The 26,983-nt window shown below is 38.5% G+C and overlaps 1 protein-coding gene across 4 annotated transcripts in view; it reads left to right on the top strand.

Moving 5' to 3' along the window:
- JADE1 (jade family PHD finger 1) overlaps positions 1-26,983 on the top strand; it is an 89,864-nt gene that overhangs the window by 6,745 nt on the left and 56,136 nt on the right. For 2 of the 4 annotated variants that reach the window (XR_014027143.1, XM_081333070.1), the window contains exons 2-4: positions 2,845-2,922; positions 23,970-24,052; positions 24,149-24,223. Coding sequence is in view for 3 of the 4 variants with exons in the window: in XM_081333070.1 (XP_081189196.1) it covers positions 2,871-2,922; positions 23,970-24,052; positions 24,149-24,223 (210 nt within the window). In the remaining variant the exon portion in view is untranslated. Of the gene's footprint in view, positions 1-1,505; positions 1,599-2,844; positions 2,923-23,969; positions 24,053-24,148; positions 24,224-26,983 lie in introns of all 4 variants that reach the window. The other 2 variants (XM_081333071.1, XM_081333072.1) reach the window with 2 other exon arrangements.

Raw genomic sequence — 26,983 nt, 5'->3', positions numbered from 1 at the left:
TAAAGAAATAAATTGAGAACTTTGGGAAATATAACATGAGACATTTATTTATTTATCTTAAACGTGTATAACCTCAGGGGAAAGAGTGTTTCATAGGGCAGGAGATGCCATGGAAAAGGCACATATCCTAGTTCCTATTAGATGGTAGTGTAGAAAGGGAGGGAGTAGGAGTATGCCCACCTTAACTAACCTAATAGGACAGGTAGATGTCCTTAGGGAAAGGTGGTCCTGCAGATATGAGATGAGGCAGATTTTCATGTTGTAGAAACAACACTTGTTCTTCTGGGGGAATTCATATGTTTCAAGATACAGTTGAGTCCCCTTAAATTAAGCCAAGTCAGTTCTGGACTTCAGCAAAAATTCTGTAATTGCATAGAATGCCATTCTGCATTAAGCCATCTATTCTATTGCTGTATTCTGGATGACAGTAAGTGATCTCAAAATGAGTGCTTTCCCATGCATGCTGCCTTAGATTCTATCATAAAGATATCAAGATTCAATATGAGAATGCAGACATACTTTTTGCACTATTTTTTGGTTTTGCTTTGTGCTTGTGTAATAAAGACAAAATAATCATAAATCTGTAAAGGTTAACAACTCAATATGATGGCATTTTCAAGTTTATTGTTTCAAAATGACAGTGCCCCCCATTTAAAGGCTACTTTTATTGTGATTATTGAATGAAATGAATACTCTGTTTCTTATAATTTAGAACTTTATATCTCCTCATTTTATTTAGCAATTGTGAGAGTCATGTTGAAGAGTAAGATAACTGAAATCTTATTAAAGAGTTTAGGAATTTGAATTATTTTGAATTATTTTTCTGTCTTGACCCATACGTAGATTTTAGTAATAAACTGAAACTCACATATGCATCAGTGTTTTAACCGTGAGCTCCAAATAGTCTCCTTTATTGGCATATTCTTATGTACATTATTTATTGGTGCACCAAAATATTACATCAACTTTGCAGAATCCTCCTTGATTCTACCTTGGGCTAAAATATCTTATTAACGTATTCTTAGATCATGATTATTTTGATCTTTGAATTAAGAAAAATAAAAGCATCCTTTTGTTTATTCCACAGAAGCAGTTAATGGTGCTCAGCATACTGTTCAAAGTATCACTTTGTGATTGTAGCTAGAATTCCCAGATTTTGAAAGAAAGTTATATAATTAACTGAAAACTTAATATCGGTCATCATGGCTGCACAACTCAGTTGAAGAAATTATTTCAGAAACTCCTAACTGCATAGCACTGTAGAGAGACTAACATAGTCATACAGCTTAGGTGACTCTTCATAAGTAATTCCTTTTTAAGATATAAAGATCTGCAGGTCAAGTTATGTAGCAAAGTAATTTTTAAACTTAGCAGTCTATGGGCTAGTGGACGTCTCCAGGAAAACTATTAAAATAGCATAATGTATCTAATTAAGTCATGAAACCTATATATAGCATTCACTCTGTTGGATGAGGTATATCAACTAAACATATCTCATAATCAAGAATACCCGGAAGAACAACTGGATGTGCAGCCAATATCTGAACTGGAATGTCACCACCACCCTCTCCATTCCAAAGCACAGCTGCTGAGATGAGGTATAAGGTCATGGGTAAACTAGCTACAATCAACCCTTGAGACAGATTACCAAGGCTCAGCAGAGAAATACCATCAGATAATATGCTAGAAGATGTCAACACATCCTTCAAAACAATCCCTATTACCATGATAACTCAGACCAGTGAACTGATATACACTACAGCTGCTGTAATCCTGGAGATGCTTGGCTACAGAATCAAGAGGAACAGCAGTACATTCACACACAAACACAAACAAGGCAACTCGGAGAAAGGTTAGCTGGTGCAATTACCGAAAGGTGTGAAGATTAGGGATAAGTCTCAGCTACTGAAAAAACATAAGCCTGACTCCATCTGTAGCCATTGAGACTTTAAAACAAAGGGTCATGACAGTGGCTACCAGGTTAAGGAGATACACTAGAGCAGGGGTGTCAAACTTGCAATATGACATGACGTGTTGTGACATATTGTGACTTTTTTGCCATTGCTGGTAATGGGGTGGGCGCGGTTTTGCTATGATGCATCTGGCCCACGGCCCAGCAATTTAACACCCCTGCACTATAGAATAAACATTTGAAGTTACAACATTATCACTTTTGGGGTTCTAAGCAACCAGACCATCTTTATGACTGTTTAAAGCCTGCAGTCATGTGACTGATGTGCCACATTTTTTTGCTGATTTCCAGGGTTTATTTTCAGTTTTTTAGCAAAAAAAAAAGCCTACTGGGTATAATGGACTTGCTTAATAACTTCTTGTTGGCTTAATAACTGCCACAAAAAATGGGTCCAGTCACATGATGCCTCAATTTAGTATTGGAACAATTTACAACTAATTCTGGAATTAATTCAGGTTATAAGTCAAGGATTACTTGTATGGAGTTTTCTTTTTATTACCAATCTTGTGTTCTTAAAGTCTCAGACCTATAAAAGGTTTTAAGAATCATGTTACCCATTATGTCTAGATCCCATATATAGGCAAGGTTGTGGAGGCTCTTGTAATTTCTTTGAAGTGGCTACTTTTAAAAACATTACAAATATATACATTGGCCTGAAGGCTTGAGATTTTTGTGATTTATCCTGAGATTTCTGTGTTTGGGGATGGGCATCCTAGATAATTCATGCAAATAGAGTTTTTTATTTATATTTATTGCTTAGAGTTGTGCTGCTTAGTTTTGTTTTCATTTCTGATTAGTTATTCTTGGAATGCTCTTTATCAAAACCCTGATGACTGTTGCTGTGGGTTAACTTTTGTTGCATTGCTTCCCAGGCTGCCTGCTGTTACTCAGGAAGATCATGAAACGTGGTCGACTTCCCAGCAGCAGTGAAGATTCTGATGACAATGGCAGTAAGTGCTTCCTTTTTTTGTACTGGGAACACGCCAAGCATAGGCGCTTATTTACGCAATTTCTAAAGTGATACTTTAAATAACAAAGGTGTTTTGCATTGTGTCAGCTGAGGAGTGCTTGCTAAAAGGTTGCTAAAATCAAGAAATTTTAAAAAGGTATGTCCCAGTAAGCCATTTTAAGAGTGTATTACACACTACAGTAATAAATGTTTGAAACAAAAACACTGTTATGGTTCCAAATGTTTAGGAAAATCTTATCTGTTGGAATAGTTTTTCTTCTCATTTTAAAGCTGTAAATTCATAATTTTTGTTTGTCATTTTTTTCTTTTCATCAATAGTTCACTAATATTTGAGAGATAGATTTTCATGACTCTTGATTTTGATTCTACAAGTGTTTATTTAAAGCTTCATTATCAATTATCAGTAATGTATGTGAAGTATCAATTTACAAGTGATTCCCTAAGAGCATTCAGTGCAAGAATTTATGAACAATAAGTGGTTTTGTCCAGAATGGACACTGACAGGGAAAATAACTACAATTTTTTTTGCCAAAGATATTGGAAAAGATGAATTTCCAAGGGGATGTTACTTTACCGAGAAGGGGCACTTACAGAGAAGTCATGCCTAGGAGATTCCTTCAAGATACATAGTGTTCTGGAACTGCTTTGAGAACTAGGTTCAGAAAAAAATAATAGAATTTGCATTTTTTAGTTTACATACCCCAAATGTTTGAATGAGAAAATATAGAACAGTGGTTCCCAACCTTTTCCATACCCTGCACCCCTAGAACGCTTCTGATATATTCTTGCACCCCTTACAAAAGTTTGAAATAATGGCAACGAATTATGGATATACACTATAATTCTGAAAATCCCAAGTTTTTGCACCCCCTGGAATATCATCTTGTGATTTTGAATGCTCAAGCTTTATGTAAAGTATGTGCAATACTTTACATAAAGTATTTATCACCAGGAGGTGATAAATGAGGGTCACAGTGAGTAGTGCCTTCCAGTCCAGCATAGGTGAAACAGATGGACAAGTGCATTTGTGCAAAAGCTGGTCTGTCCACAGCTGCTATCTGCCCATGAGAAGGAGTCACGAGTCCCAAGAAAACTTCCAGGTTACTCACTGACTTAATAGGGACTGTAACCTGATTTATGATGAACAGTGAAAAATTACTAGATCTGGGGAAGGGAGGGGGCAAAACTCCACAACCATTCAGTCTTTCAGCCACTGGAAAAGCCAGGGGAGAGATGTAAAATTGAGCAGCATTAGACTTTTGATAATACTTAATCCTGTACTGATGGATGATATCACCCAGAATTTTCATGTAAGGGTTAAATAGCAGAACACCAAATGGAATTGGCCTTGGAAGAAAGTGGAGTGCCTCCTTAGAATTCAGAATAGGAAATTATATTTGTAATGGAGAAAAAAATAGTTAACTTATAACGGTGTGTGAGATGAATTAATATTTTCTTTATAAATTGCTTTTTACCTTGTACATTGTTAGGTATGTCTGTGTCTTTATGTGTTTATGTTTTTGACAGCATGCATTACATACAGGGCTTTTTTCCTAAAAAAATAAAAGGTGCCGGAACTCTCACGTTAATCTTTCATTTATATAATTTTATTTATATATGTATTTATATAATTAAACAATTATATATTCAATTCTTAACATACATTTAATTTATTGTATTTAAGGCAAACGTTCATAGAAAATTCCAAACTTTTGTCCAATTCTCGTCTGGCAAATCCTCGACTCCTTTCCTTGCTCTTAGTATCTATGGCCGAATGTCATCCTCTGAGTAACCACAGATAAACATACTTTAAAGGATCGAAAAGTCTCAGAGGAGGACTGACAAGTTTGATGAACAAAAGTGCTGAAATTGTCTTAGTCTCTAACGAAGCTCTTGTTGGGGTGGCAATTAGATTCATCTGTGAAAACCCACATTCACAATCACTTGAAGAATAGGAATGGTATTCAGAGTCAGTATCAAATGCAACAGTTTTTCTGGATATGTCTTTTCGAGAATGTATTCACGGAATCCACGAATCATTTCTCTTTCATTTAGTTGCAGTCTGATCGATAAGTTTCTAATTTCCACTTCTCCAAATGTCAGTTGAGTATTAACATCTTCAGGCCAATGTTTTTGATCAAGTACGCGAGACCAATACACCAACTCATTGTCTTTGCTATTGAGTAATCTTTTTTCAATTGATTCTTTCAATTTTGTATAAAATATACTTGGGTCAATGGGAGGATCCTTTTTTGAATCTCTTTTGTGAAGTAAAACACGAAAGCGAAGATCACTTACAGCAGCAACAGCACATTTATAATAGGGCCCAAAGTTCTGTCTTCTTTCTTCAAAAACTTGTACCAGTATTTTTATTTTCTTATTTGTCTTATACAAGTCGATGTTGTGGTCCTGTAGATCCAAACTTAAATCTGACAATTCTTGGAGAGCGTCACACATCAATCCTAGGTCCAATAAAAATTCTGTAGATGTTATTTTTCTTTTCAAGCCATCATAAGTGCATTTATCATTTTTATCTCTTGTAGGATCATGCATTGCTTGTTCAAAATGATACACAAGGGATTCAAAATTATTCCATACAGCCAAAACTGTACGCAAACTAGATGACACCCATCAGGTGCTTAAAATTCTTCTGATTTTCAGCAGCTCAGTCCCCAGTAATTCTGCACATGAATGCAACTCTCTGCTATTCTTTGGTGAAGCATGGTATATGACATACAGTTTAGTTTCCTTGGCAGCATCACCTACTGATAATTCTAGTCTGATTAGCACAATGCCAAACTACAGTCATGGCCGAAATTGTTGGCACCCCAGAAATTTTTCCAGAAAATCAAGTATTTCTCACAGAAAAGTATTGCAGGAACACATGTTTTGCTATACACAGGTTTATTCCCTTTGTGTGTATTGGAACACAACAAAAAAAGGAAGGAAAAAAAGCAAATTGGACATAATGTCAAACAAAACCCAAAAATGGGCCAGACAAAATTATTGGCACCCTTTCAAAATTGTGGGTAAACAAGATTGTTTCAAGCATGTGATGCTCCTTTAAACTCACCTGGGGCAAGTAACAGGTGTGGGCAATATAAAAATCACACCTGAAAGCAGATAAAAAGGAGAGAAGTTCACTTAGTCTTTGCATTGTGTGTCTCTGTGTGCCACGCTAAGCATGGACAACAGAAAGAGGAGAAGAGAACTGTCTGAGGACTTGAGAACCAAAATTGTGGACAAATATCAACAATCTCAAGGTTACAAGTCCATCTCCAGAGATCTAGATTTGCCTTTGTCTACAGTGCGCAACATTATCAAGAAGTTTGCAACCCATGGCACTGTAGCGAATCTCCCTGGTCGTGGACAGAAGAGAAAAATTGATGAAAGGTTGCAACGCAGGATAGTCCGGATGGTGGATAAGCAGCCCCAAACAAGTTCCAAAGGAATGCAAGCTGTCCTGCAGGCTCAGGGAGCATCAGTGTCAGTGCGAACTATCCGTCGACATTTAAATGAAATGAAACGCTATGGCAGGAGACCCAGGAGGGCCCTACTGCTGACACAGAGACATAAAAAAGCAAGATTACAGTTTGCCAAAATGTACTTGAGTAAGCCAAAATCCTTCTGGGAAAATGTCTTGTGGACAGATGAGACCAAGATAGAGCTTTTTGGTAAAGCACATCATTCTACTGTTTACCGAAAATGAAATGAGGCCTACAAAGAAAAGAACACAGTACCTACAGTGAAATATGGTGGAGGTTCAATGATGTTTTGGGGTTGTTTTGCTGCCACTGGCACTGGGTGCCTTGAATGTGTGTAAGGCATCATGAAATCTGAGGATTACCAAAGGATTTTGGGTCGCACTGTAGAGCCCAGTGTCAGAAAGCTGGGTTTGCGTCCGAGATCTTGGGTCTTCCAGCAGGACAATGACCCCAAACATACGTCAAAAAGCACCCAGAAATGGATGGCAAGAAAGCGCTGGAGAGTTCTGAAGTGGCCAGCAATGAGTCCAGATCTGAATCCCATTGAACACCTGTGGAGAGATCTTAAAATTGCTGTTGGGAAAAGGCGCCCTTCCAATAAGAGAGACCTGGAACAGTTTGCAAAGGAAGAGTGGTCCAAAATTCGGGGTGAGAGGTGTAAGAAGCTTATTGATGGTTATAGGAAGCGACTGATTTCAGTTATTTTTTCCAAAGGGTGTGCAACCAAATATTAAGTTAAGGGTGCCAATAATTTTGTCCAGCCCATTTTTGGAGTTTTGTTTGACATTATGTCCAATTTGCTTTTTTCCCTCCCTTTTTTGTTGTGTTCCAATACACACAAAGGGAATAAACCTGTGTATAGCAAAACATGTGTTCCTGCAATACTTTTCTGTGAGAAATACTTGATTTTCTGGAAAAATTTCTGGGGTGCCAACAATTTCGGCCATGACTGTATAATAGAAGGAAAACGTTCTGACAGCAATTTTTTCACTCCACTTTTACATCCCATCATCACAGTGGTGCCATCGCATGCCAGAGAAATCAAATATTTTTTCAAATAATCTTCTGTCATCCCGTAAGAGTAAAGACATTGGAGTAAGGAATCAAATATTCCTTCTGCTGTTACTTTTTCAAGTTCTACCAAGTCCAAAAACAAATTTACTGGTGAATTCATTCCCATACCTTCGATACAGCATGGAACAAATACTATGAGGGTAGTTTTTTTTTGCTTATTGTGGTTGATTCATCAATTATCAATGAAATTTTATTATTGGATCAAACAATTTCTTTAAACACAGTTTTCCTCATTTTTTCACTTATATGATTAACACTATATAATCTTAAAGGGCTTGCCATTGTGATAGAAGATTGCTACCACTGCTCCAGGGTTTGGCTAACTTAAATATGAATAGCATAATTAGATTTATTATTGCTGCTAAAGCTATGGATTACGGATTCACATTTCCCATGGATTGTCTTCTGTCCATAGGGAGGGAAGCTTGGTAGATTCTAAATTTCATAATTTTAGTTATTCCTTTGTGGCAGGGTATATATGAGAACAAGCTGCAAAGGTCTTTAAAACATGTTTCTCACATATTTATATTTTTGAATCATAAATATTAAATCTTTTTTCTTTCCAATGATCCAAACTATTGCTTTAGAAATATAATTTCCAGTTTTAGCTACAGTAAACAAGCAAATTACACTAAAGCTAAATTTAATGTTACTTGTTAAAGATATTTACTATATTTCAGAATTAGTATTCTTTCAGTCACAATCTTATTCCTATTCAATTTGGCTGCTTTTAAAATGTGATGTAAAATAATAAGCACATAAAAAGAAAACAGCAGAAACAGCTGCAAATTAACTCAACAGTTCTACGCTTAGCAACATTTCCATTTAATCAAAGTCCTTGCTCTTTCCAAATCTATTTCAGGGTTTACTTTCTATATACACAAACAATGGGAAATGGGCTAGTTCAAATTTTTTACACATTCCAAAAATTTCAGGTAATGTATCTGTTCCATATAAATATAAAAGCATGATAGGCTCTGTATTTGTATAATAGCCGATTATCTCAGTGTGCAGAAACGTGGATAACTACAAACAGAAATTGCAAGCCCTCTCCTTGACTTCAGAGTCATCCTGGTGAGATAGTTAGCATATAAATTTAATAAATAACATTTTTTTTCAAATGCCCCTATCAGGAATTGAATTTTAATGAAGTTTCAGAAAAGCAAATGTTCTGTGCTGGTGGTACTAAGCTCCCAAAGATCTAGCATGGGATAAATGAATTCTTCCTAATAAAAATAACTTCCTGCCTTTTTCTAATCATCATTCTTCCCTACAGCAATTTGAATAGTAAAACAAAGTGAAACAAACCACTACTCCGTCCATGCAGGGAAAATTTCCTTGAGTCATACTTGGATATCCTATTTGCAAATAATATCTTACTTACTAGTTGAGATGGTGTAGTTGGGGAGCAGCTATCTATTTTCTGTCTGCCTTCGCTGCAACTTGCCTGTGCAACATTTGCCTGCCGGGTCTTTTGGCAAGCTCAGCAGCAATTCCTATTGGCTTGCAAAAGCCAATAGCATAGCTGACTCAGGAATTCTAGGAGTTGAAGTCCATTAGTCATAAAAGAGCAAAGCCTGCAAATAGGCTTAAGCCAATAGCAGCACAGCTTGTGCAAAAACTTTTTTTTGTTGCAAAATAAATGGTGCCAGAACGCTGTTCTGAGCGTTCTATGAGAAAAAAGCCCTGATTATGTATATGTGAATATAGTATTAGAATTATTGAGGTTGGTCCAATGAATATTGAATTCAGATAAATAACATGAATCAGATATATGCAACTAAAATATTATTTTATATCGGTAAACATGCAGTAGGCTCAAAAAATGCTATATATCAGATATCATACAAACTATAATAATGTATTAATTAGCTTTCCAGTTTATTAAGTTAGTAGTAGTTGGAAGGTCAACCAACATATAATATAGGGAAGAATTATATGTTGAGTAAGAAAATAGCATAGTTATATTTTAAATTTAGTTCCCAACTTGCTTGCTCTTATCATCTATTTTGAGTCTGTTCCACAGATAATATAGAATGCATATTCTTCCATTTCCCTTAGGCTTCAAGGACCAACCATTTCTTTCCATTTTGCCCACTGTTTGAAGTGGACAGAATTAAAAGAATTTCAGATTAAAGGATAGCTTGTGTATTTCAGTCTACATAATAAATATATAAAATTATGTTCTCACAATGTTATAAATCATAACAAACCATAAGTGTGTAGAATCTTAGTTTATGGTCATATTATGTGTACAGCTGAAACATGAAGCCAATTCAGTTCTTTTGTTATTTTTTTGCTTGTGTGATTGGTAAACAATTCAAGATAGGTTTGTTTAGTGTACTTTCTGAATTGGAGATTCTGTTTTATTATTCATTCTACAAGGAAGAATAACAGCAGGGGAACACATTTTAATAGAGTTTGCAGCCATTTACAGTATTTGGACTTATGTGGGTTATTTCCAGTCATTTAGATAATTAGTTAATTTCAACTTTGTCCTGAGACATATTGGAAGTGTTGTGTCTGCCATAATCTTCCTTCCTTCCTTTTTTTACTCGTGGCAACTTACAACAGTTAAAATGTTCACAGTTGATATAAAAATGTAAAATTACTAAAATATCCACATTAAATATAAATTTTAAAACTAACTAAATCCTAATTTCATAAACCTGCAATGGAAAAAATGTTTTCTGAATCCCCTTTCTTACAGAAATAAGGGATTATTAGGAATTTCTTCTGTAAGTCAGTTCTAGTCAGTTCTGGTTGGAGGAGATAGTTCTGAAGTAACTTCATGCAAAGCCATATAGGATGTTATTAAACCTTACACCATGGGTCCCCAATCCCTGGTCCATGGACTGGTACCGGGCTGCGGCATGCCAGCAACTGGGCTGCACAAACAAGTGAAGCCCCATCTGTGGGATGCAGGCAGCACACAAAACCACACACCCTCCGGTCCGCGGAAAAACCTTTCTCCACAGAACTGGTCCCTGGTGCCCAAAAGGTTGGGGACTTCTGTCCTACACAATACTATATTCTTGCTTTTTTACCTTCCTTTCAATTGTGTCCAGCTCTCTTCTCTGCAGTTTTCTTGGCAAGGTTTCTCAAAAGTGGTTTGCCATTGCCTTTTTCCAGACACAATGACTGATCTAGTTTTGTGCCTAAAATAGAACTAGAACTAAAAATTTCCTTGTTTCTAGCCTGATTCCTTAACCCAGAGGTCCCCAAACCTTTGGGCACCAGGGACCGGTTATGTGGAGAGAGGTTTTTTGTGAACCGTAGCGGGCGTGGTTTTGTGTGCTGCCTGCATCCTGCAGATGGGGCTTTGCTTGTTTGTGTAGTCTGGTTGCTGGCATGCCACAGACTGGTACTGGTCCATGGACCGGGAGTTGGGGACCCCTGCCTTAACCTACTATATCAAATTTACAGAAATTAATGAAACCTCTGCAAGAAATTTTTTAAAAAAGTTTTAAAAGCTTTCCTTTTAAAAAGGGAAGTTTCCCTCGATATGCAGTTCTGTGAAATTTTGAGAACTGTAGTCCCAATATTCTTGAGCGCATAGTTTAGAATTCTCATATGAATAACTGTTAGAAATCCCTCATGGGAACTTATTATTATCAATATTATTATTGATAATATTAATATTAATAATATTAATATTATTATTGATTACAGTGCTTCAGAAGCATCAAAGACGTAGGCAGTGGGTATCCTTAGTATATTTATGTGGTAATTCCTGGAAAAGGGAGAATTCTTTTAGTTATTAATGTCAGCGATAGCTTAATTTCTTCTTAAAAGATGGGATGAATCTTATATTAGAAACCCCAGCTTTTGAGAAAAGGGGTTAGTACTCTTTTTAACTTAATTAGCCAAGAGCCTCCTAGTGTGGTGGTTTGAGAGTGAGCTGCATTTAAAGGAATTTGGCAGAAGGCCTCAAGCTTGGAAATTATACATATATTTTCTTGTAGTTAAACTATTCCTTCATCAAGGGTGCAGCTATTCACTTTTAATAACTGAAATTATTAAACCCTGGTGGCGTTTTTCAGAAAGGAAGAAAAGCTTAAGTTCTGTTGCAACTCCCACTTTTCCCTGCGCTTTCCTCAAGCATTCTACTTCCAGGATGACAAAAAATGTGGGAATGGGGCTTATCTTAAGTAGTATTGGGACTTGGATAATGTCACTAATGATAGCAACGTACCATCTAATTATGCAACTGTCTTTTGTATCAACCTGCAGTGGAAACAGAAAAGAATAATAGGGTCATTATTAACCTTTTGAAGATACCAGCATCATCAGGTCTTGTTCTTCATTAACTATATTTTCCAGATTATAGGAAGGAAAATTAAGATCTCTTTTATCCTAATAGTTTAGCATGCCTCCAATCTTTGGCATTTCCTCCTTGAATTGATTCCATTACAGTTTCGAGTTACAATGGGAATGCATAACATTTCTGTAGTTAAATGGCTTTAGAAATCTTCACAAAGGTGAGAATATAGAATTTGCATCCAGTTTTTTGCCACAGACTTCCTATTTCTCAATACTTCTCCAAAATCTCTTCTTGATGCTCTCCGAGCGTGGTTGGTTTCTTGCAGATTTTTCGTTACATGAATGAAATGTCTGCAAGCAAACAAATAAGCTCAGAGAACATGAAGGACTCTACATTTCTGTCCTGAGCTATGTATATTGTCTTCTGTTGGTTCTAAACTGATTTTTATAATCTGAATTATAGTCTTTTTAAGTTTTTTTCACACCAAAACATAAACATGAATCAATTTTCCTTAAAAAACTCACAATTTCTTTATATGCAGCTCACTTTCAAACCATTGTTTGATGTTTCTTGTATTTGTAACTGAGGACCCAGATTGTTGGGGGCAATAAGCTGACTTTGTAATAAAGCCGCTTGTGGGGGGTGTGAAAGCCCTAATAAGCAGGCATATACATAGAATGAAGGCTACTGCTAAGCTTGTAAGCCGCCCTGAGTCTTCGGAGAAGGGCGGGATATAAATGGAATTAAAATAAATAAATAAATAAATGAATGAAACTGGGCACAGTGATGTAAATATTCATTATTTTAAGAACTGCTTTCTATAATTACTTTGAATTTAGAAATAATTGAGAGTTGAAATTTAATTTGACAAACCACCTTGAGTTAAAAATTTGACTTAAGTAAACTTTGACTTAAGGTTATTATGTATTCACTGTTAATATTGCTATCATATTGAGTAATGTTGAAGTGCCAAACAATGCAACTGACTCTCTAAACAGTTCTATATGATTTTAAACATGCAGATTTTTGTCTTCTATGGCATATAACTGGATGCCAACAGACGATATATGTTTCATTGGAAGAAAAATTTGACCAAAAGAAATCCCACCAGTCATAATGTTAGTTAGAACACCTTTTTATATATCCAGTGCTATGAAAGGATCTCTATGAGTAGATTATGCTATGAGAAACAGTATTTCATGTGTCTTCTTTTTTCTATTTTAATTCTTTTCAGAAACCTTTTTCAGAAATAGAATACGTTAAGAGCTATGTAGGAAAGGGAGAATGAGTGTCTTGTTTTTCCCCCCTTCTCCTTTCAGTAATAGAGCCCTTTGGTAAGACAACCTAAATAAAACTTAATGGGTACAGTTGGAGTAACGCCTTTCACAACAGATATGAGATTTCCCAGTTTGCGTTGGCTATTAAGATTGCTACAGCACGTAAGAAAAATTTGCAGATATTTCTACTTTAAGAATAACAGTTATTATTTGTAGGATACTTTTGTCATGTAGTCTATTGAAACAAAAGGTCTAAGTTTAGAATGGTTTGTGTTGCAGCCAATTTTCTGCAGAATGCCTGGCATGTGGCTCATTGTAACCTACACTGCATGGGATTAGCAGGAAGTTGAAATAAGGTTTTATGACGATGGGCTGGTTTCTCAGATCATTTCCACTTTTGCTCCAGATGCGTGGTTTTTCCAACAAATTGTGCTCCTAGCAATTGTGCCAATTCTCACTCAAAATAGAATGCTTGAAAGGAGCTAGGCAGATGGAAATACTAACAGGAAGGAGCAGCAGCAGCTAGGCTTTCATGTATGTTATAAACTCTTGTGGAATGACCAGATTTAGCCATATAAGAAGCAATGTATTTACTATCAGGGAAAATGCGTACAGTTTGTAAAAGTGTTCTGGCTTTGAAGTGTTAATGAAATGGTAGCAGCCTGGAGTGCGCCTAGGAGATAGTTGGATGCTCAGCAGCTGGTTTTACAACAGTGTTCTGCATTAGGCATGCTGAAGCTAATCTTCTGCCACGCAGCATAACATATTGGTTGCTGGGTTGTGCTCTCCGGGACACCGGATGTGTTGTGGCAGCTTATGGGGGACTAATCCTTTCAAAAATGCTTAAATCTATCATTTCTTTTTCCCTTACTCCTTTTTCTTTGGAAGAATATGTGTATAGCAGGATATATCAAAGACTTGCAAAAGTGTAGGGAATGTAAACTTTCAGCATGCATACAATGTTAGTGGAGACAATTCAACACAATTGTTGCTGTCCTCAGGAATGGTTGAGGATATCGACCAATATTACAGCAAGTGCAAGTTGTGCAATACTCCAGAAGTTCCCAAAGAACCCTGGGATAATTTTTAATGAACTAAAGAACTCCCTTTTATTGGCAAATGTCAATGACCATGCTGAACAGTGATGTGCTTGGCAAGATTGACAGGAGAAAGCCACTATTCTCCAGAAAGAAAATTTCTGCATAACTCCATTTTGCAAAAGGCCATGTGAGTAAGCCATACATCTATTGGAAGAAGGTTTTGTGAACAGATTAAACCAAAATAGAATTTTATGCCTTGAATGAGAAAATGTTAAGTTTGGCAAAAGGCAAATGCTGCATTTGTGTATAAGAACCTTATATCCTATCAGTGAAATAAGGTGATGGCAGTATAATGGTTTGGGCAGTTGACCATGAATTTTGAATTGTACCAGAAAATCTTACAGGAAAATGTCAGTATCTGTGAACTGAAGCTCAACATGAAAAAGTGTATCATGCAGCAAGACAATATCCAAAACAGATAAGTTGTATGACCATGTAATGGTTAAAACAGGAGAGAGTTAATGGTTTTGGAACGACCAAGTCGAAATCTGGACCTTAAATCTTACAGAACTGTTGCCTGAAGCAGGCATTCGTATGAGGAAGCCCTCTAGCACCCCTGAGATGAAGCTATTCTGTAAGGAGAAATGGGTTAAATTCCTGCAAGATGATGTGCAGGACTGGTCAACAGTTATTGGAAACATTTAAGTTTATTGAATTTATATACCGCCCTTTTCCCGTAGGACTCAGGGCGGTTTACAAGGTATTTAAAAACATCAATACAATACAAAAGTTAAAAACAATTAAAAATAATTAAATTTGATCCCTGAAAAGTATAAAACCCCCAATTAAAAACTCTCAGCCTGGGCCGGAAAGCTCAAAGAGCCAGGTCTTCAGGTCCCGGCGGAATGAACGAAGGTCAGGGGCAGTCCTAAGCTCCACGGGCAGCTGGTTCCAAAGGGCAGGCGCACCCACTGAGAAGGCCCTCCCCCTGGGTGTTATCCGCCGGCAATCTTTTACCGGCGGCACCCTGAGAAGGCCCTCCCTGTGGGAGTGCACAGGACGAAGGGAACTTGATGCCGGCAGCAGGTGTTCCCTCAAATATCCTGGACCCAAGCCATTTAGGGCTTTATAGGTCATCACCAGGACCTTGAATCTCACCCGGAGGGCAACCGGAAGCCAATGCAGCTCGCGGACTAGAGGTGTTACATGGGAGTATCGGGAAACCCCCATCACAACTCGCGCGGCCGCATTCTGCACTAGCTGAAGCCTCCGAGTGGTCCTCAAGGGCAGCCCCATGTAGAGAGCGTTGCAGTAGTCTAACCGGGAGGTCACGAGCGCATGAGTGACTGTGCATAGGGCATCTCGGTCCAGATAGGGCTGTAACTGGCGCACCAGGCGAACCTGGGCAAAAGCCCCTCTGGTCACAGCTCCTATGTGATCTTCAAAATTGAGCCATGAATCCAGGAGGACGCCCAAGTTGCGAGCCCTATCAACGGTGGGTAACACCTCATCCCCCATCGTTAAAGATGGAGTAGTCTGGTTAACCCGAGATGCCGGTATGCACAGCCACTCAGTCTTGGCAGGATTGAGACGAAGCCTGTTTCTCCCCATCCAGACCTGGACTGCCTCCAGGCAACAGGACATCACGGCGAGGGCATTACTGGGTTGGTTCGGGGTGGAGAAAAAAAGTTGGGTATCATCAGCATACTGATGATACCCCACCCTGAAACCACGAATGATCTCACCCAGCAGCTTCATATAGATGTTGAACAGGAGGGGAGAGAGAACCGACCCCTGAGGAACTCCACAAACGAGAGGCCTCGGGGCGGATCTCTGCCCTCCCGTCAACACCGACTGCGAGCGGCCCAGGAGATAGGAGGAGAACCACCGTAAAATGGTGCCTCCCACTCCCAACCCCCTGAGACGCCGCAGTAGGATACCATGGTCGATGGTATCAAAAGCCGCTGAGAGATCTAATAGGACTAGGACAGAGGAACAACCCCTGTCCCGAGCCCGCCGATTGGTATGGGTCCAGATAATCAGTTTCCTCCAGGAAATTGCCTAATTGGAGGTACAACAGTTACTCAAAGCAAAGTTCTGTTTCCAGCTATATTTTATTGATTAACTTGAGAAAAAAATCAGCATTATGGTACGCATTTATATCTTGGGAATGCAATTCTAATCTTTTTTCTATACCTAACGGTTTAAGCTCCTGCATGAAAAATAAAATTACATAAAAATATATTAATTTCACAGTTTTATTAGAGGAATGCCACATATATAAATTACTAGTAGCAAAACATTACTTTTTTTGCAAGTATTAATTTTTAATTAATTTTATTCAAAAAGTAAATCTCACTTATATCTAATGACAGTATACTTAATTGTCAGCCAAATCATAGGTAATATAGGGTAGTCTCAGTGCAGATTATGGCCTCCAGACACTATTGAAACAATCCCAAGAAAGTTTATTTTCAGGGTTTGTTAGTCCCCCCAAGACAGAATTTTTATTACCTAGAGAAAACTGAAATCTTCAATTAATGTCCAGTTTTTTAAAAATCAGAAGATTCAGGTTTATTGATCAGTTCTGATTTGCTATCTGCAAATATAATTTGCTGTAAGCTCATTACCTGATATTTCAAATAGGTAATTTGACTACTTTGCCTTATTGTTCCTGCTGGGGCATCCAACCACAAATTAATCAAGGAAAAAGAGAAGATGACTTTATAGGTAGTTCCCAAGGTACTAGCCTAATAGAGCCTTCCCATTAGGCTTGTAATCATCAAATGAATCGGACTCGATATTAGACAACATTTTAAAATCAAACTCTTTAATTGAATCAAATGGGTTGTTAAATGAACGAAGATTTGACTTACTATTTCCTCTGATGGCTGCCTGAACTGAGAGACTTTTCTCGCTGCTGCTGCAGGCTGTTTCCTGCGCAAATCAGCTGTTTCAGGTTTTAGGAACTACAGTATTGTAAAGTGCCTCCCAAGCAGGCAGCAGGCTTTTTTTAAAACAACAACAACAAAAAAAACATTTGTTGCTAGGCACCTCAAGCTTCTTCAGAGGGGGTTGGGGGAGAATTCTCCAAATTGCAGTTGCCACTAAAGTAAGTAACTTTAGCTTTAAGCATCTCCAGGCATGCATGCAGAGGGAGATGGGGTGGAGTTTACAGAACTGTCGGCTTGCAACAGTAATTGGGATGGAAGGGACCTTGAGGTCATCTAGTCTAACCCACTGCTCTCACGAGAAAGTACTGTACTGTACTGTATTTCTGATAAATGCCTATCCAGTCTCTTCTTAAAAGCCTCCAGTGAAGGAACACTCACAACTTCTGGAGGCAATTTAAATTTAAAACCTTAAAGAAAAAAACAACTGCCCCCTGATCAGCACAAGCTTCTCCAGGCAAAATTCAAAATGGGGTGGGGATTTCCTTCCAGTAAGGGGTTAGCAGAATCTCTGGTGGGTCTATGCTAGGGAGAGGAGGCAGCAGCAGCCACATGTTATAGGTTTCAGGCAAAGGCAAACAAACAATCTTGCGAAGTAGTGTACTTAAAACCACAATAAAAAACAGCAGTTCCCAAAGTGATTACAAACAATACAGTACAGTACTATAGAACAGGGCTTTTCAACCTTTTCACTGATTGTACCACTTTTAGAATATGGCAGTATTCAAATACCACCAGTCACCTAGCAAGGTGTCAAAAAGCTGATGACCAAAAAATATATAAAAAAATAGAAACAAGTGATAAAGTACAGGTAGTCCTCACCCCCTTTGATATCCTCTCCCCTCTTTATATCCTCTCTTCTCTCCCCCCTTTTATATACTCTTCTCTCATCCCCTTTAATATCCTCTCTTCTCTCACCCCCCTTTTATGTCCTCTCTTCTCTCACCCCCCCTTTTATATCCTCTCTTCTCTCACCCCCCTTTTATATCCTCTCTTCTCTTACCACCTTTATATCCTCTGTCTCTCCCCCTCAGCAGGACCCAGGCAACGCCTTGTGCAGTTCCAGCTGAATCTCTGAAGACTGCGTGAGGCCGCTTGCTACCCCCAATCAGCTGGAGCTGCGCGCACTGATCCTGGGCTCTCCGCAGGACCTAGGCAGGCAGTGCCTCGCACAGCTCCAGCTGAATCTTTGCCTGAAGACCACATGAGGCTGCCTGCCACCCCCAATTAGCTGGAGCTGCGCACGCCATTCCTGGGCTCTCAGCAGGACCCAGGCAATGCGTCAGACAGCTCCAGCTAAATCTCCACCCAAAGACTGGGTGAGGCTGCCTGCCACCCCCAAGGCTGCCGGCAATCAGCTGGAGTTGCGCACATTGATCCTGGGCTCTCAGTAGGACCCAGGCAATGCCTCGTGCAGTTCCAGCTGACTTTCCCACAAGCCTGTGGGGCGCTGCTGCGGCTTCACCTCATCCACTTTTACACTTTTTTTTTGCAGTGCTGTTCAACCCGTCATACGCGTACAACCTGCCAGGTGCCAATATACCAGTTGTGGTATGCGTACCACCGGTTGAAAATCCCTGCTGTAGAGTACCAAAAAATAATATTTTAAAATACTTACAGAAGTAATTCTAGCTGTCTGCAGTACTATAGTCCTCAAGCCCAGCAAGCAGCAGATCTTCCACGCAGCTCCAGGAAAATGAAAACAAAAAATGGTCGATACCGGCTGCAAAAATCACTGGATATTGTTTGGCCATGTGACCAGGAACAACAATAAAAAAAGCCCCACTTCTGGCTTCTCATAGGCCCGAACAGGCCCAGGCAAGTCACAAAGTTAAAATGGCCACTGCAGCAGCTGAGACTGAATCCAAGTCACATGGCTACAGAGGCCTGCTTTTGATCACAATTTTGAATTTCTAATGTAATTACCCTTTCTGAATAACCTCGTTTTTGTGAAATCTTGCTAAATAAATGCATGTATCTGGAGGATTATCTGTATTGTATGATCTTTCACACAGCTAGTTGTTCAGACTGGATTTGGCATTTTTGTCTGCTTGTCTCCTTCCCAAGGACCTGGGATAGGCAGATATGGATGTTTGATGGTGTTATAGATATTGTTGCAGGATGTACGCTTTTCCCGAATAAAGCTGCCTTTTGCAATTTAGTGAATTTGTTAATGCCGATGGTGTTCAAGTGGTATTCCAGTTGTTTTGGAATTTCATCCAAGGTGCCTATTACTATTGGTACTAAAAGAAATAATGTAAAGCTTTCCCTGTCCAGTCGTATCTGACTGTAAGAGTGTGGTGCTCACCTCTGTTTCTTGGCTAAGGGAGCCAGCAATGTCCAAAGACATTTTCCAAGGGCTTGGCATGCTGTTACCTCCCTACCTAAGTGGTACCTATTAATCTACTCACATTTGCATGCTTTCAAACTGCTAGGTGGGCAGGAGCTGGGGGAGGAACAGGTGCTCACCCTGTCGCTTGGCTCCTGGGTCTTAAATCCAGGCTGTCGGCTTTCCAGCTCACAAGCTCAGTGTCTTTAACCACTGAGCCATCACACCTTCTATTGGTAATACCTTTGCTTTATTTTGTCACTGTCATTCTCTTTCTGTTTTTCAGGTCTTTAAACTTCGTTATCTTCTCGAGTTCTTTCTCTTCTCTTCTGCTTTCTCCAGGTGCTGCCATGTCTATTATCCAGATATTTTTGTCTTTCTTATTGACAGTTGTTAAGTCTGGGGTCTTATGTTTGCAGGTGCCTATCTGTTTGAATTCTAAAATATCAGAACAATTTAGCTTCTTCACTTTCTATTATCTTTGTCTATTTTGTGGTCCCGCCAGTTCTTTGCTAATGGTGTTTCCTGCAGATATTTCAATGCACCGTTGTTGTTGCTTTGTTATTCTATTGTTTGTAGTCAGTCTGTGCGAATTTCAGTAGGCAGCTAAGTGGCCCACTTCAGCTTCTTTTCAGAGGCTGCATTTGCTGTGTGTTACTTTCTTGCCAATTCTGTCTTTGTATGCATTTCTTAAAACTTGGTCTGATGCAGCCAGAATTAGCCCCTCAGTCCTTCTTCAATTTTCTTGCTCTTAGCCATTGCCAAATCTTTTTGTTACCTGCTTTGGCTGCTATACTTTGCCTTGCTATATCACTTTTCTGTTCTTCATTTGGCCTTTCTTTGTAGGTCAGTTTGGTCTCTAGTATTCAGTAAGGCATCATGATATATTAGTTACAGTGCATTTCCTTCATAGTCCTTCAGATATTCTTACTATGCTTTTTCTCTTTTTTCAACCACTTGATGTACTTGTAACATTCCACGCCAATGTATTTTCCTTGGTAAGTCTTGTCAATTTTGTGGCGTAGATGAAGAGCATGATTCATTGTCAGTATTTTTTTTTTGGTCTTCCTATCCAGGACATTTAGTTTTGCTTGAGTCTAGTTCACTATTCCAGCTGGGTATCTTAATGACTGGAATTGCATAGGTGTTAATTACCATGATGTTGTTTCCTCCACTGACTTTGGAGTTTTAAGATCTTGAGTCTCAACGTGTATTCACTTCTAACATTTTCAGTGAGCTTGATGTTGTTTCTTGAAATAAATACTTTCAGTTTCATTAACCAGTGAACAAATGCATTTTTGGGGGGAGATAACTGTTTCACAGCTAGTCCTTGACTTATGACCATAATTGAGCTCAAAATTTCAGTTGCTGAACAAGTTAAGTGAATTTTGCCCCATTTTACAATCTTGCCACAGTTGTTAAAAGAATCACTACAGTTGTTAAGTTAGTAACAAACTTGTTAAGTGAATCTGGCTTCCCCATTGACTGCTTGTCAGAAGGTCACAAAAAGGTGACCACATGACCTCCGAGACACTACTACTACTACTCTACTACTCTTAAAGCAGATTCCGTCATGCTAGTTGCCAAGCGTCTGGGTTTTGATCATGTGACTGGGGATGCTGTATTGGTCGTCAATGTGAAAAATAGTCGTAAGTCACTTTTTTCTGTGCTGTTGTAACTTTGAATGGTCACTAAACAAATGATTGTAAGTCAAGGACTACCTATAGTAGTAATCTCAGCAAAATCAAATTGTTCAAGTAGGTGCTTCTTATGTCAGAAATCAAAGCTTGTCCTTCAGCAAGCAGTTGTTAAAGAGTTCACTGAAAACTATAGATACTTCTTGACATATAACCGTTTTTTTAACTATTCAAAGTTAACAGCTTCAGAAAGGGTGTTTTATAGATGTAAAGTAGGGCTTTTCAACCAGTGGTATAGGTACGACCTGTGGTACATTGGCACCTGGCAGGTGGTATGTGACCATCCTAGAAAAGTGGTAGCGGGGGAGGGGAACGAGCTGAACCAGTGGCAGCACTGCACAAGCCTGAGCGAGAGATGGCTGGAGTTGCAGGGCTGTCAGGGCTCAGCGGAAGCACCACGATCAATGCCAGGCTCCAGCTGGAGCTCGGCGCTGATCCCGGCACGTCTGCTGAGCCCAGAAGAAGTTCTGATCAGCTGGAATGTTGCAGCATCCCAGGGTCTTGTGATTTACATTCAGATGCTTGGCAACTGATTCATATTTATGATGGTCACAGTGTCCCAGGGTCATGTGAAGTGACAAAAACCTGCTGCAACCACCCAGCAGAAGGGGAGACAGGAGGAAGAGTGCCGCTGGGCAGGCAGGCAGGTGTCTTGCTCGGCTGTGGCTTGGGGGGCACTTTTTCCGGTGCCATTGTAACTTCGAACAGTCACCAAGTGAACTGTTGTAAGTCAAGGACTACCTGTACTTAATCACTTTTTTCCTTTTTTTTTTGGTCATAAAGTTTTTGACACCTTGCTAGGTGACTGGTGGTTGCCATATCCTAAAAGTGGTACAATGGGTGAAAAGGTTGAAAAGCCCTGATGTAAAGCACTTCTGGCCATTGTAAAACATTGTGCTGTTCCCCTTTCCTCTGGTCACTTGACCACATTTTGGGCATTGGACAACTGTTCATATTTTTGACCAGTTGTCATGGCTGATGCAATCATGTGATGACCATTTGCAGTCTTCTCTGTCAGCTTCCTCAGAAAGTCACGGAGAAACCAGCAGGGAAAGTTGGGAGCAGAGAGGATGAAGAGGAGCTGAAATCTTTTGTTAAGTTGCAGGAGTTCATGAAGATTTCAGCTTCAGTCCTGCAGTCCCACGAAAGATTTCTCCTCTTTGCGCATAGAGGGAAGGGGATATCCTTCAATAGGTTGTAGGAACATTTGAGAGCAAAGGGGTTGCCTATAGAGAAAATTTCAGGTCCTTGCACAGCTGAAAGCCTCTGGTAGGCATTCCTTTCACTTCCAAGGAGTTGCCTGCCAGGACCATTTCAGCTCCACACAGAGCTGAAATCTTCTGGCAGACAGCTCTTTTGCTTAATAACTGAGAGATTTCTTAAAGATTACAATCAAAATTGCTGGGATTATGTTTGGTGGATGAAGAAGTTATATGGCATCTGCTTTGCATCTGCTTTGCTCAATGACAGATTCCGGTCCTAATTGTGGTTGTAAATCAAGGACTACCTGTATTCATGGTTGATAGGTTCTTCAAATATACATTCTATGGCACTGGATTGTGAAAAAAAATATTTTATTTTTAGTGTCAATATCATCAGTGTTTTCTGGTTTCTGTAGCTACTCCAACTATTTGTAGTAGAGGACAGTGTATTGACATGTCCAAGTGTTACAAAGCCCCAGTATGAGTGTCTATGATTTTGCCTTTTTCAGTAAACCTCTAGATTTAGAACTTTTAATTAACTGGGAAATAGGTAGTGTATGAAAAGAAAATGATGTCTTTATAAAGAAGGTGGTAAATTAATTTTCTTTATAAAAGTAGTTCCAAAGCATTAGTATTCTTGTTTCTATTTTTACTGTCCTTTTATTGTTTTATTTTGGTATTTTTGAGTTCTCAATGATAAGGATTGTTCAGTATTTCAGCTGTCATTAATTTTTTAATTTTGCCTGGAATGTTTTTTTTTGGGGGGGGGCGCATTCATGAAGTTTTCAGATAGATAGTTAAGTTATGGATAGTGATAAGGTAAAAACTATTTGAATGATGCAAAACAAATGCAGATTTTACACACATACTGACACACACAGACACCCCCAATACTCTTTCCTCCTGCTATTTTCTCTACCACAGCAACCCTGTGAGGTGGGTTGGGCTGAAAGAATGTGACTGGCCCAAAGTCACCCAGCTGGCTTTCATGGCTAAGGCAGGACTAGAACTCATATTCTCCTACTTTCTAGATTTAGGCATCTAGGTAATGTGATATTGTGATAAAGGAAAAAAGCAACTGAAGATGCATAACATATTTCTTACCTAATATAATATGATCCTTTCAAATAGTTCACTGATATATGTTACAGCTAGTTTGGTTGCATTTTTTCATTGGGAAATACAAAACAATAAGGTGAAAAGGATTTATGTGAAATTTAAAAACTTGCTATTTACTACTCTATTCTGGGATTATAGTTAACTAAATTAAAATTACCATTTGAAGAATTAAAATCCGGAACTGTTTTAGAGTATAATCCCAGAATAGTTGGAAGAATTAATGTAACCTGGAAACAGGCAAGAAACCGATTTAGTTTGTAATTTATGTATGTATGTGTATGTATGTATTTATTTATTTTCAATTTTTTATTCAGTTTTGTTTGAGTTGATATTGTATAAATAATTGTTACTTATTAAGTTAATGCCAAAATCAGCATTGTAATTTAAGGGAAATGAGTGATTGTAGAATTTTCATGCTTTCAAAATCCAAACTGTAATAGGTTTGGGATAGGATTACCCAACAGTATGCATGTCCATTATTAAAATGTAGATGAGATGAAAAAACAAATTCTTACTGAAAGTTGGTTTAAATATCTTATCTGGATTTGGAGCATGTACATTCTCAGCTATATTTCTTTCTGTTTTCTAGGCTTATCAACCTGGTCCCAACATTCTAGGTCTCAGCCTCAGAGGAGTTCATGCTCTAAGAGTAAAGATCGAAAACCATCAGAGGTATTACTTTGATATCTATCAGGGCATCTTGCTGAAATACAGATGTATCTTTTTTTCCTAATACTTCTTTTTCTTTCCTTTTCCGCTCCATCTCAGCTGGCACCCAGCAACCTTTCTTCTGGCCAGGAGATCAGGGAGCTCAGCTGCTGCCACAGTCCCTGCCAGCATCAAGTTAGTTATTTAGCCATGAATATTGGATTGGTTTAGCACCAACCCAGTTTTCTTTCCTTTTCTCTTCTTCTTTCTTTTCTTTTCATTTTTCTCCCCCCTTCCCCAATTTGTTGGTAAAGAGTGAAAATGTTATTTAGGAGTGTTTTCTGTATGTTACTAATCATTACAGCAGATTGATAAATAAGAACTTTTGTTTAACAAAGTGAAACTAGACGCATTTGTCTTGTTAAATGTTTCTTGTACATTTTTTTCCTGCAGAAAAACAAAATATTGTTTTTCCTTTCACAGTGGATTTGGTAAGATGCAAACTGGTACAAGAATTTCAAATGGTCACGTTCCTCGAGTATCAAGAGTAGAAAACATCAATATTTACTTAGTAGGATGTTTCTGAAATAAATTATGTTTTGGGTCTTGACATCCACCCCTCTTAACTTTTATTCTGGATTACTTATATAAAGGTCACTGTTGCCATGATAGGTTTTGGCATGTGGTTATTTATCAAAATGAATTAGAAACTATTTATTGATGGAATGTTTATCCTGGAAAAAGAGCTATCATAAGATACAGTTGCTGTACTGCACTCTTCTTATTCCAATTAGAGTTTCCCCTTTTTATTATGTATATGTATGTATTCTCTATGATTTATATTGAGCCTTGTTTCAGTGGATTAACTGCAAAATCTTACTTGCAAAGTTCTCTATATTAATTGGTGTGTTTTATCTTGTTCTTCAGCTGAAAAGAGTCCCAAAGAGCAGCATAAAATTAACAGCAAACTAGGCTGTCATCTATAAAAGATGCAGTGTGAAAGAGGAAAAAAAAGTGATGAAAATAGAAAAGAAAAACAAGGCTTCTTAAAAGTGATAGGTGAAGAGTTGTGTACCATTCATTGTTTAGTGATAGTAATTTTACATGATTGTCTCTAGGCATGCTGATTGCATCTGCAGAACAGCAGGAATAGTAGTCAAATTGGTGATTCTTGGAAATTGTATCCTTGATGTTCCATTAAATTCTCTTTTGTCTTGTAGCCAACTCTTCACAATGTTCAGGTGCAGAAATACTCACACTGGTTTTTCCCTGAGCTAGCCAAAATCAATCCAGATATCAAAGTCCTGAATGTCTGGCATTTACTTCTGTCTGGATATCTTTTTCTCTACTATGCATGCACATTTATACATATTCATACTGTACACATATATACATGCACACACACATTTTCTGATTTCAAAAATGGTTTTTAGGTAGTGTTCCCTACTCCAACTTAGAGAAGAAGGAGCTACTCTATCTAATCATTGCTGTCTGAAAGATTTTTACTGCCTCTGCCCATTCTTGAATTTGATTGTGGGTGATGGGAAAAGTGGAATCAAATCAGTCTTTCCCAGCCTGAGAACTTCAGAATTTATAGCCAGTTCTTGAAGTTGCAGTCCTAGAAACTCAAGTTCCAGAATGGAATTATTGTGATTATTATTCATGCAATTCTGATGTCGCCTGACTCCAGTCAACCTTGGGTAGCTCTGCAGATTCTATTGCAGTGACAACTGGGAGGCACCAAGTTGGACAAATCAATCTTAAATTACTTAGATATTCCTGTTCAGATGTAATACACTTACTCTGGATGAAACCTAACCAGTAAAATCTTTATTTATCATTTTGGTGTTAATCCAGATGAATTAAGCAGTCTGTAAAAAAAATATGCATAATGCTTGTAAATGAAAGGAATGATTTAGATCATTCAGAGTTGCAAGATGGATTGATTTATGAGGCAGGATGTGTGAAACATATTTACATTACCACCAGCAGTGTTTGTAAAATGTGTAGAATCATTTTCAAAGCATTTCTTTTGAATCAGTGTCAGTTGAAGCATTGAGATTAATTCCATGATATGTGGTTTCAGTTATTTCAGCCAGATAAGGAGTGTTTTGCTGCTCTTGTATCACCTTCCCCATTCTTGAATGGATTGCTTTTAAGTAGAGCTCAGTTCTTCTAAAGTGGTTGATATATAAGTGATCCTTGCTGTCATTGCATGAACTGATCTAGTTTCTCTGTAGCAAATTTATTTAATATCTATTCCACCCTGTCCCAGCATATTTTAAAACTCTTGGGGAATATCTGCATGTGACCCAGGGCATTCAGCAGATAGTTAATTCACAGGTTGTGGATGGAATGCTGGTCATGAATTATTCTTGTTACATTGTAATATTTTGTGGTCAGGATTATGTAGGAAGAAGCATTTATAGTCCTTTTAATGCTTACCGTTTCTGCTTTAATATATAAGACATAAACATAGATTCACAGAAATAGTGCATGCAAGTGCACTTTTCTTGACTTATGACCACAGTGGGACATTGCTAAGTGATGTAGTTGTGATGTCACATGACCACATCACTTAGCAATGGCACTTGACTTTGCCATTGTTAACTTAATTTCACCAGTCTTTAACTGAGGATCCATATTATTCCAAGCCTCGGTAAGGTAAGGAACTGCCTCGCCTTCCACTCCCCCAAACTGTCTATTCTGCCCATTTCTACTATTTTGTTTGCTCTGCACCCTGCTTTGGGGCAGTAGACAGCCCCAAAACCACATTGCTCTGGGGCTGCTTGCCACATTGTGACTCAGAAGCTTGGTGCGCCATGGCTCTGGGGCTGCAATAAGCCTCTGAACAACTATGCAAAGCCGTAGCCACTCCAGGAAGACTTAGTCCAGCACCTTGGTGCAAATTGGCAGCCACCACAGCAGTGTGACACAAAGCCACACCTGCCCTGG

The sequence above is a fragment of the Vipera berus genome (genome assembly GCF_964194415.1).
Source record: "Vipera berus genome assembly, chromosome: 7".
Taxonomy (NCBI): domain Eukaryota; kingdom Metazoa; phylum Chordata; class Lepidosauria; order Squamata; family Viperidae; genus Vipera; species Vipera berus.
The sequence above is the reverse complement of the archived record's forward strand: the minus strand, read 5'-3'. Positions and strand labels throughout refer to the sequence as shown.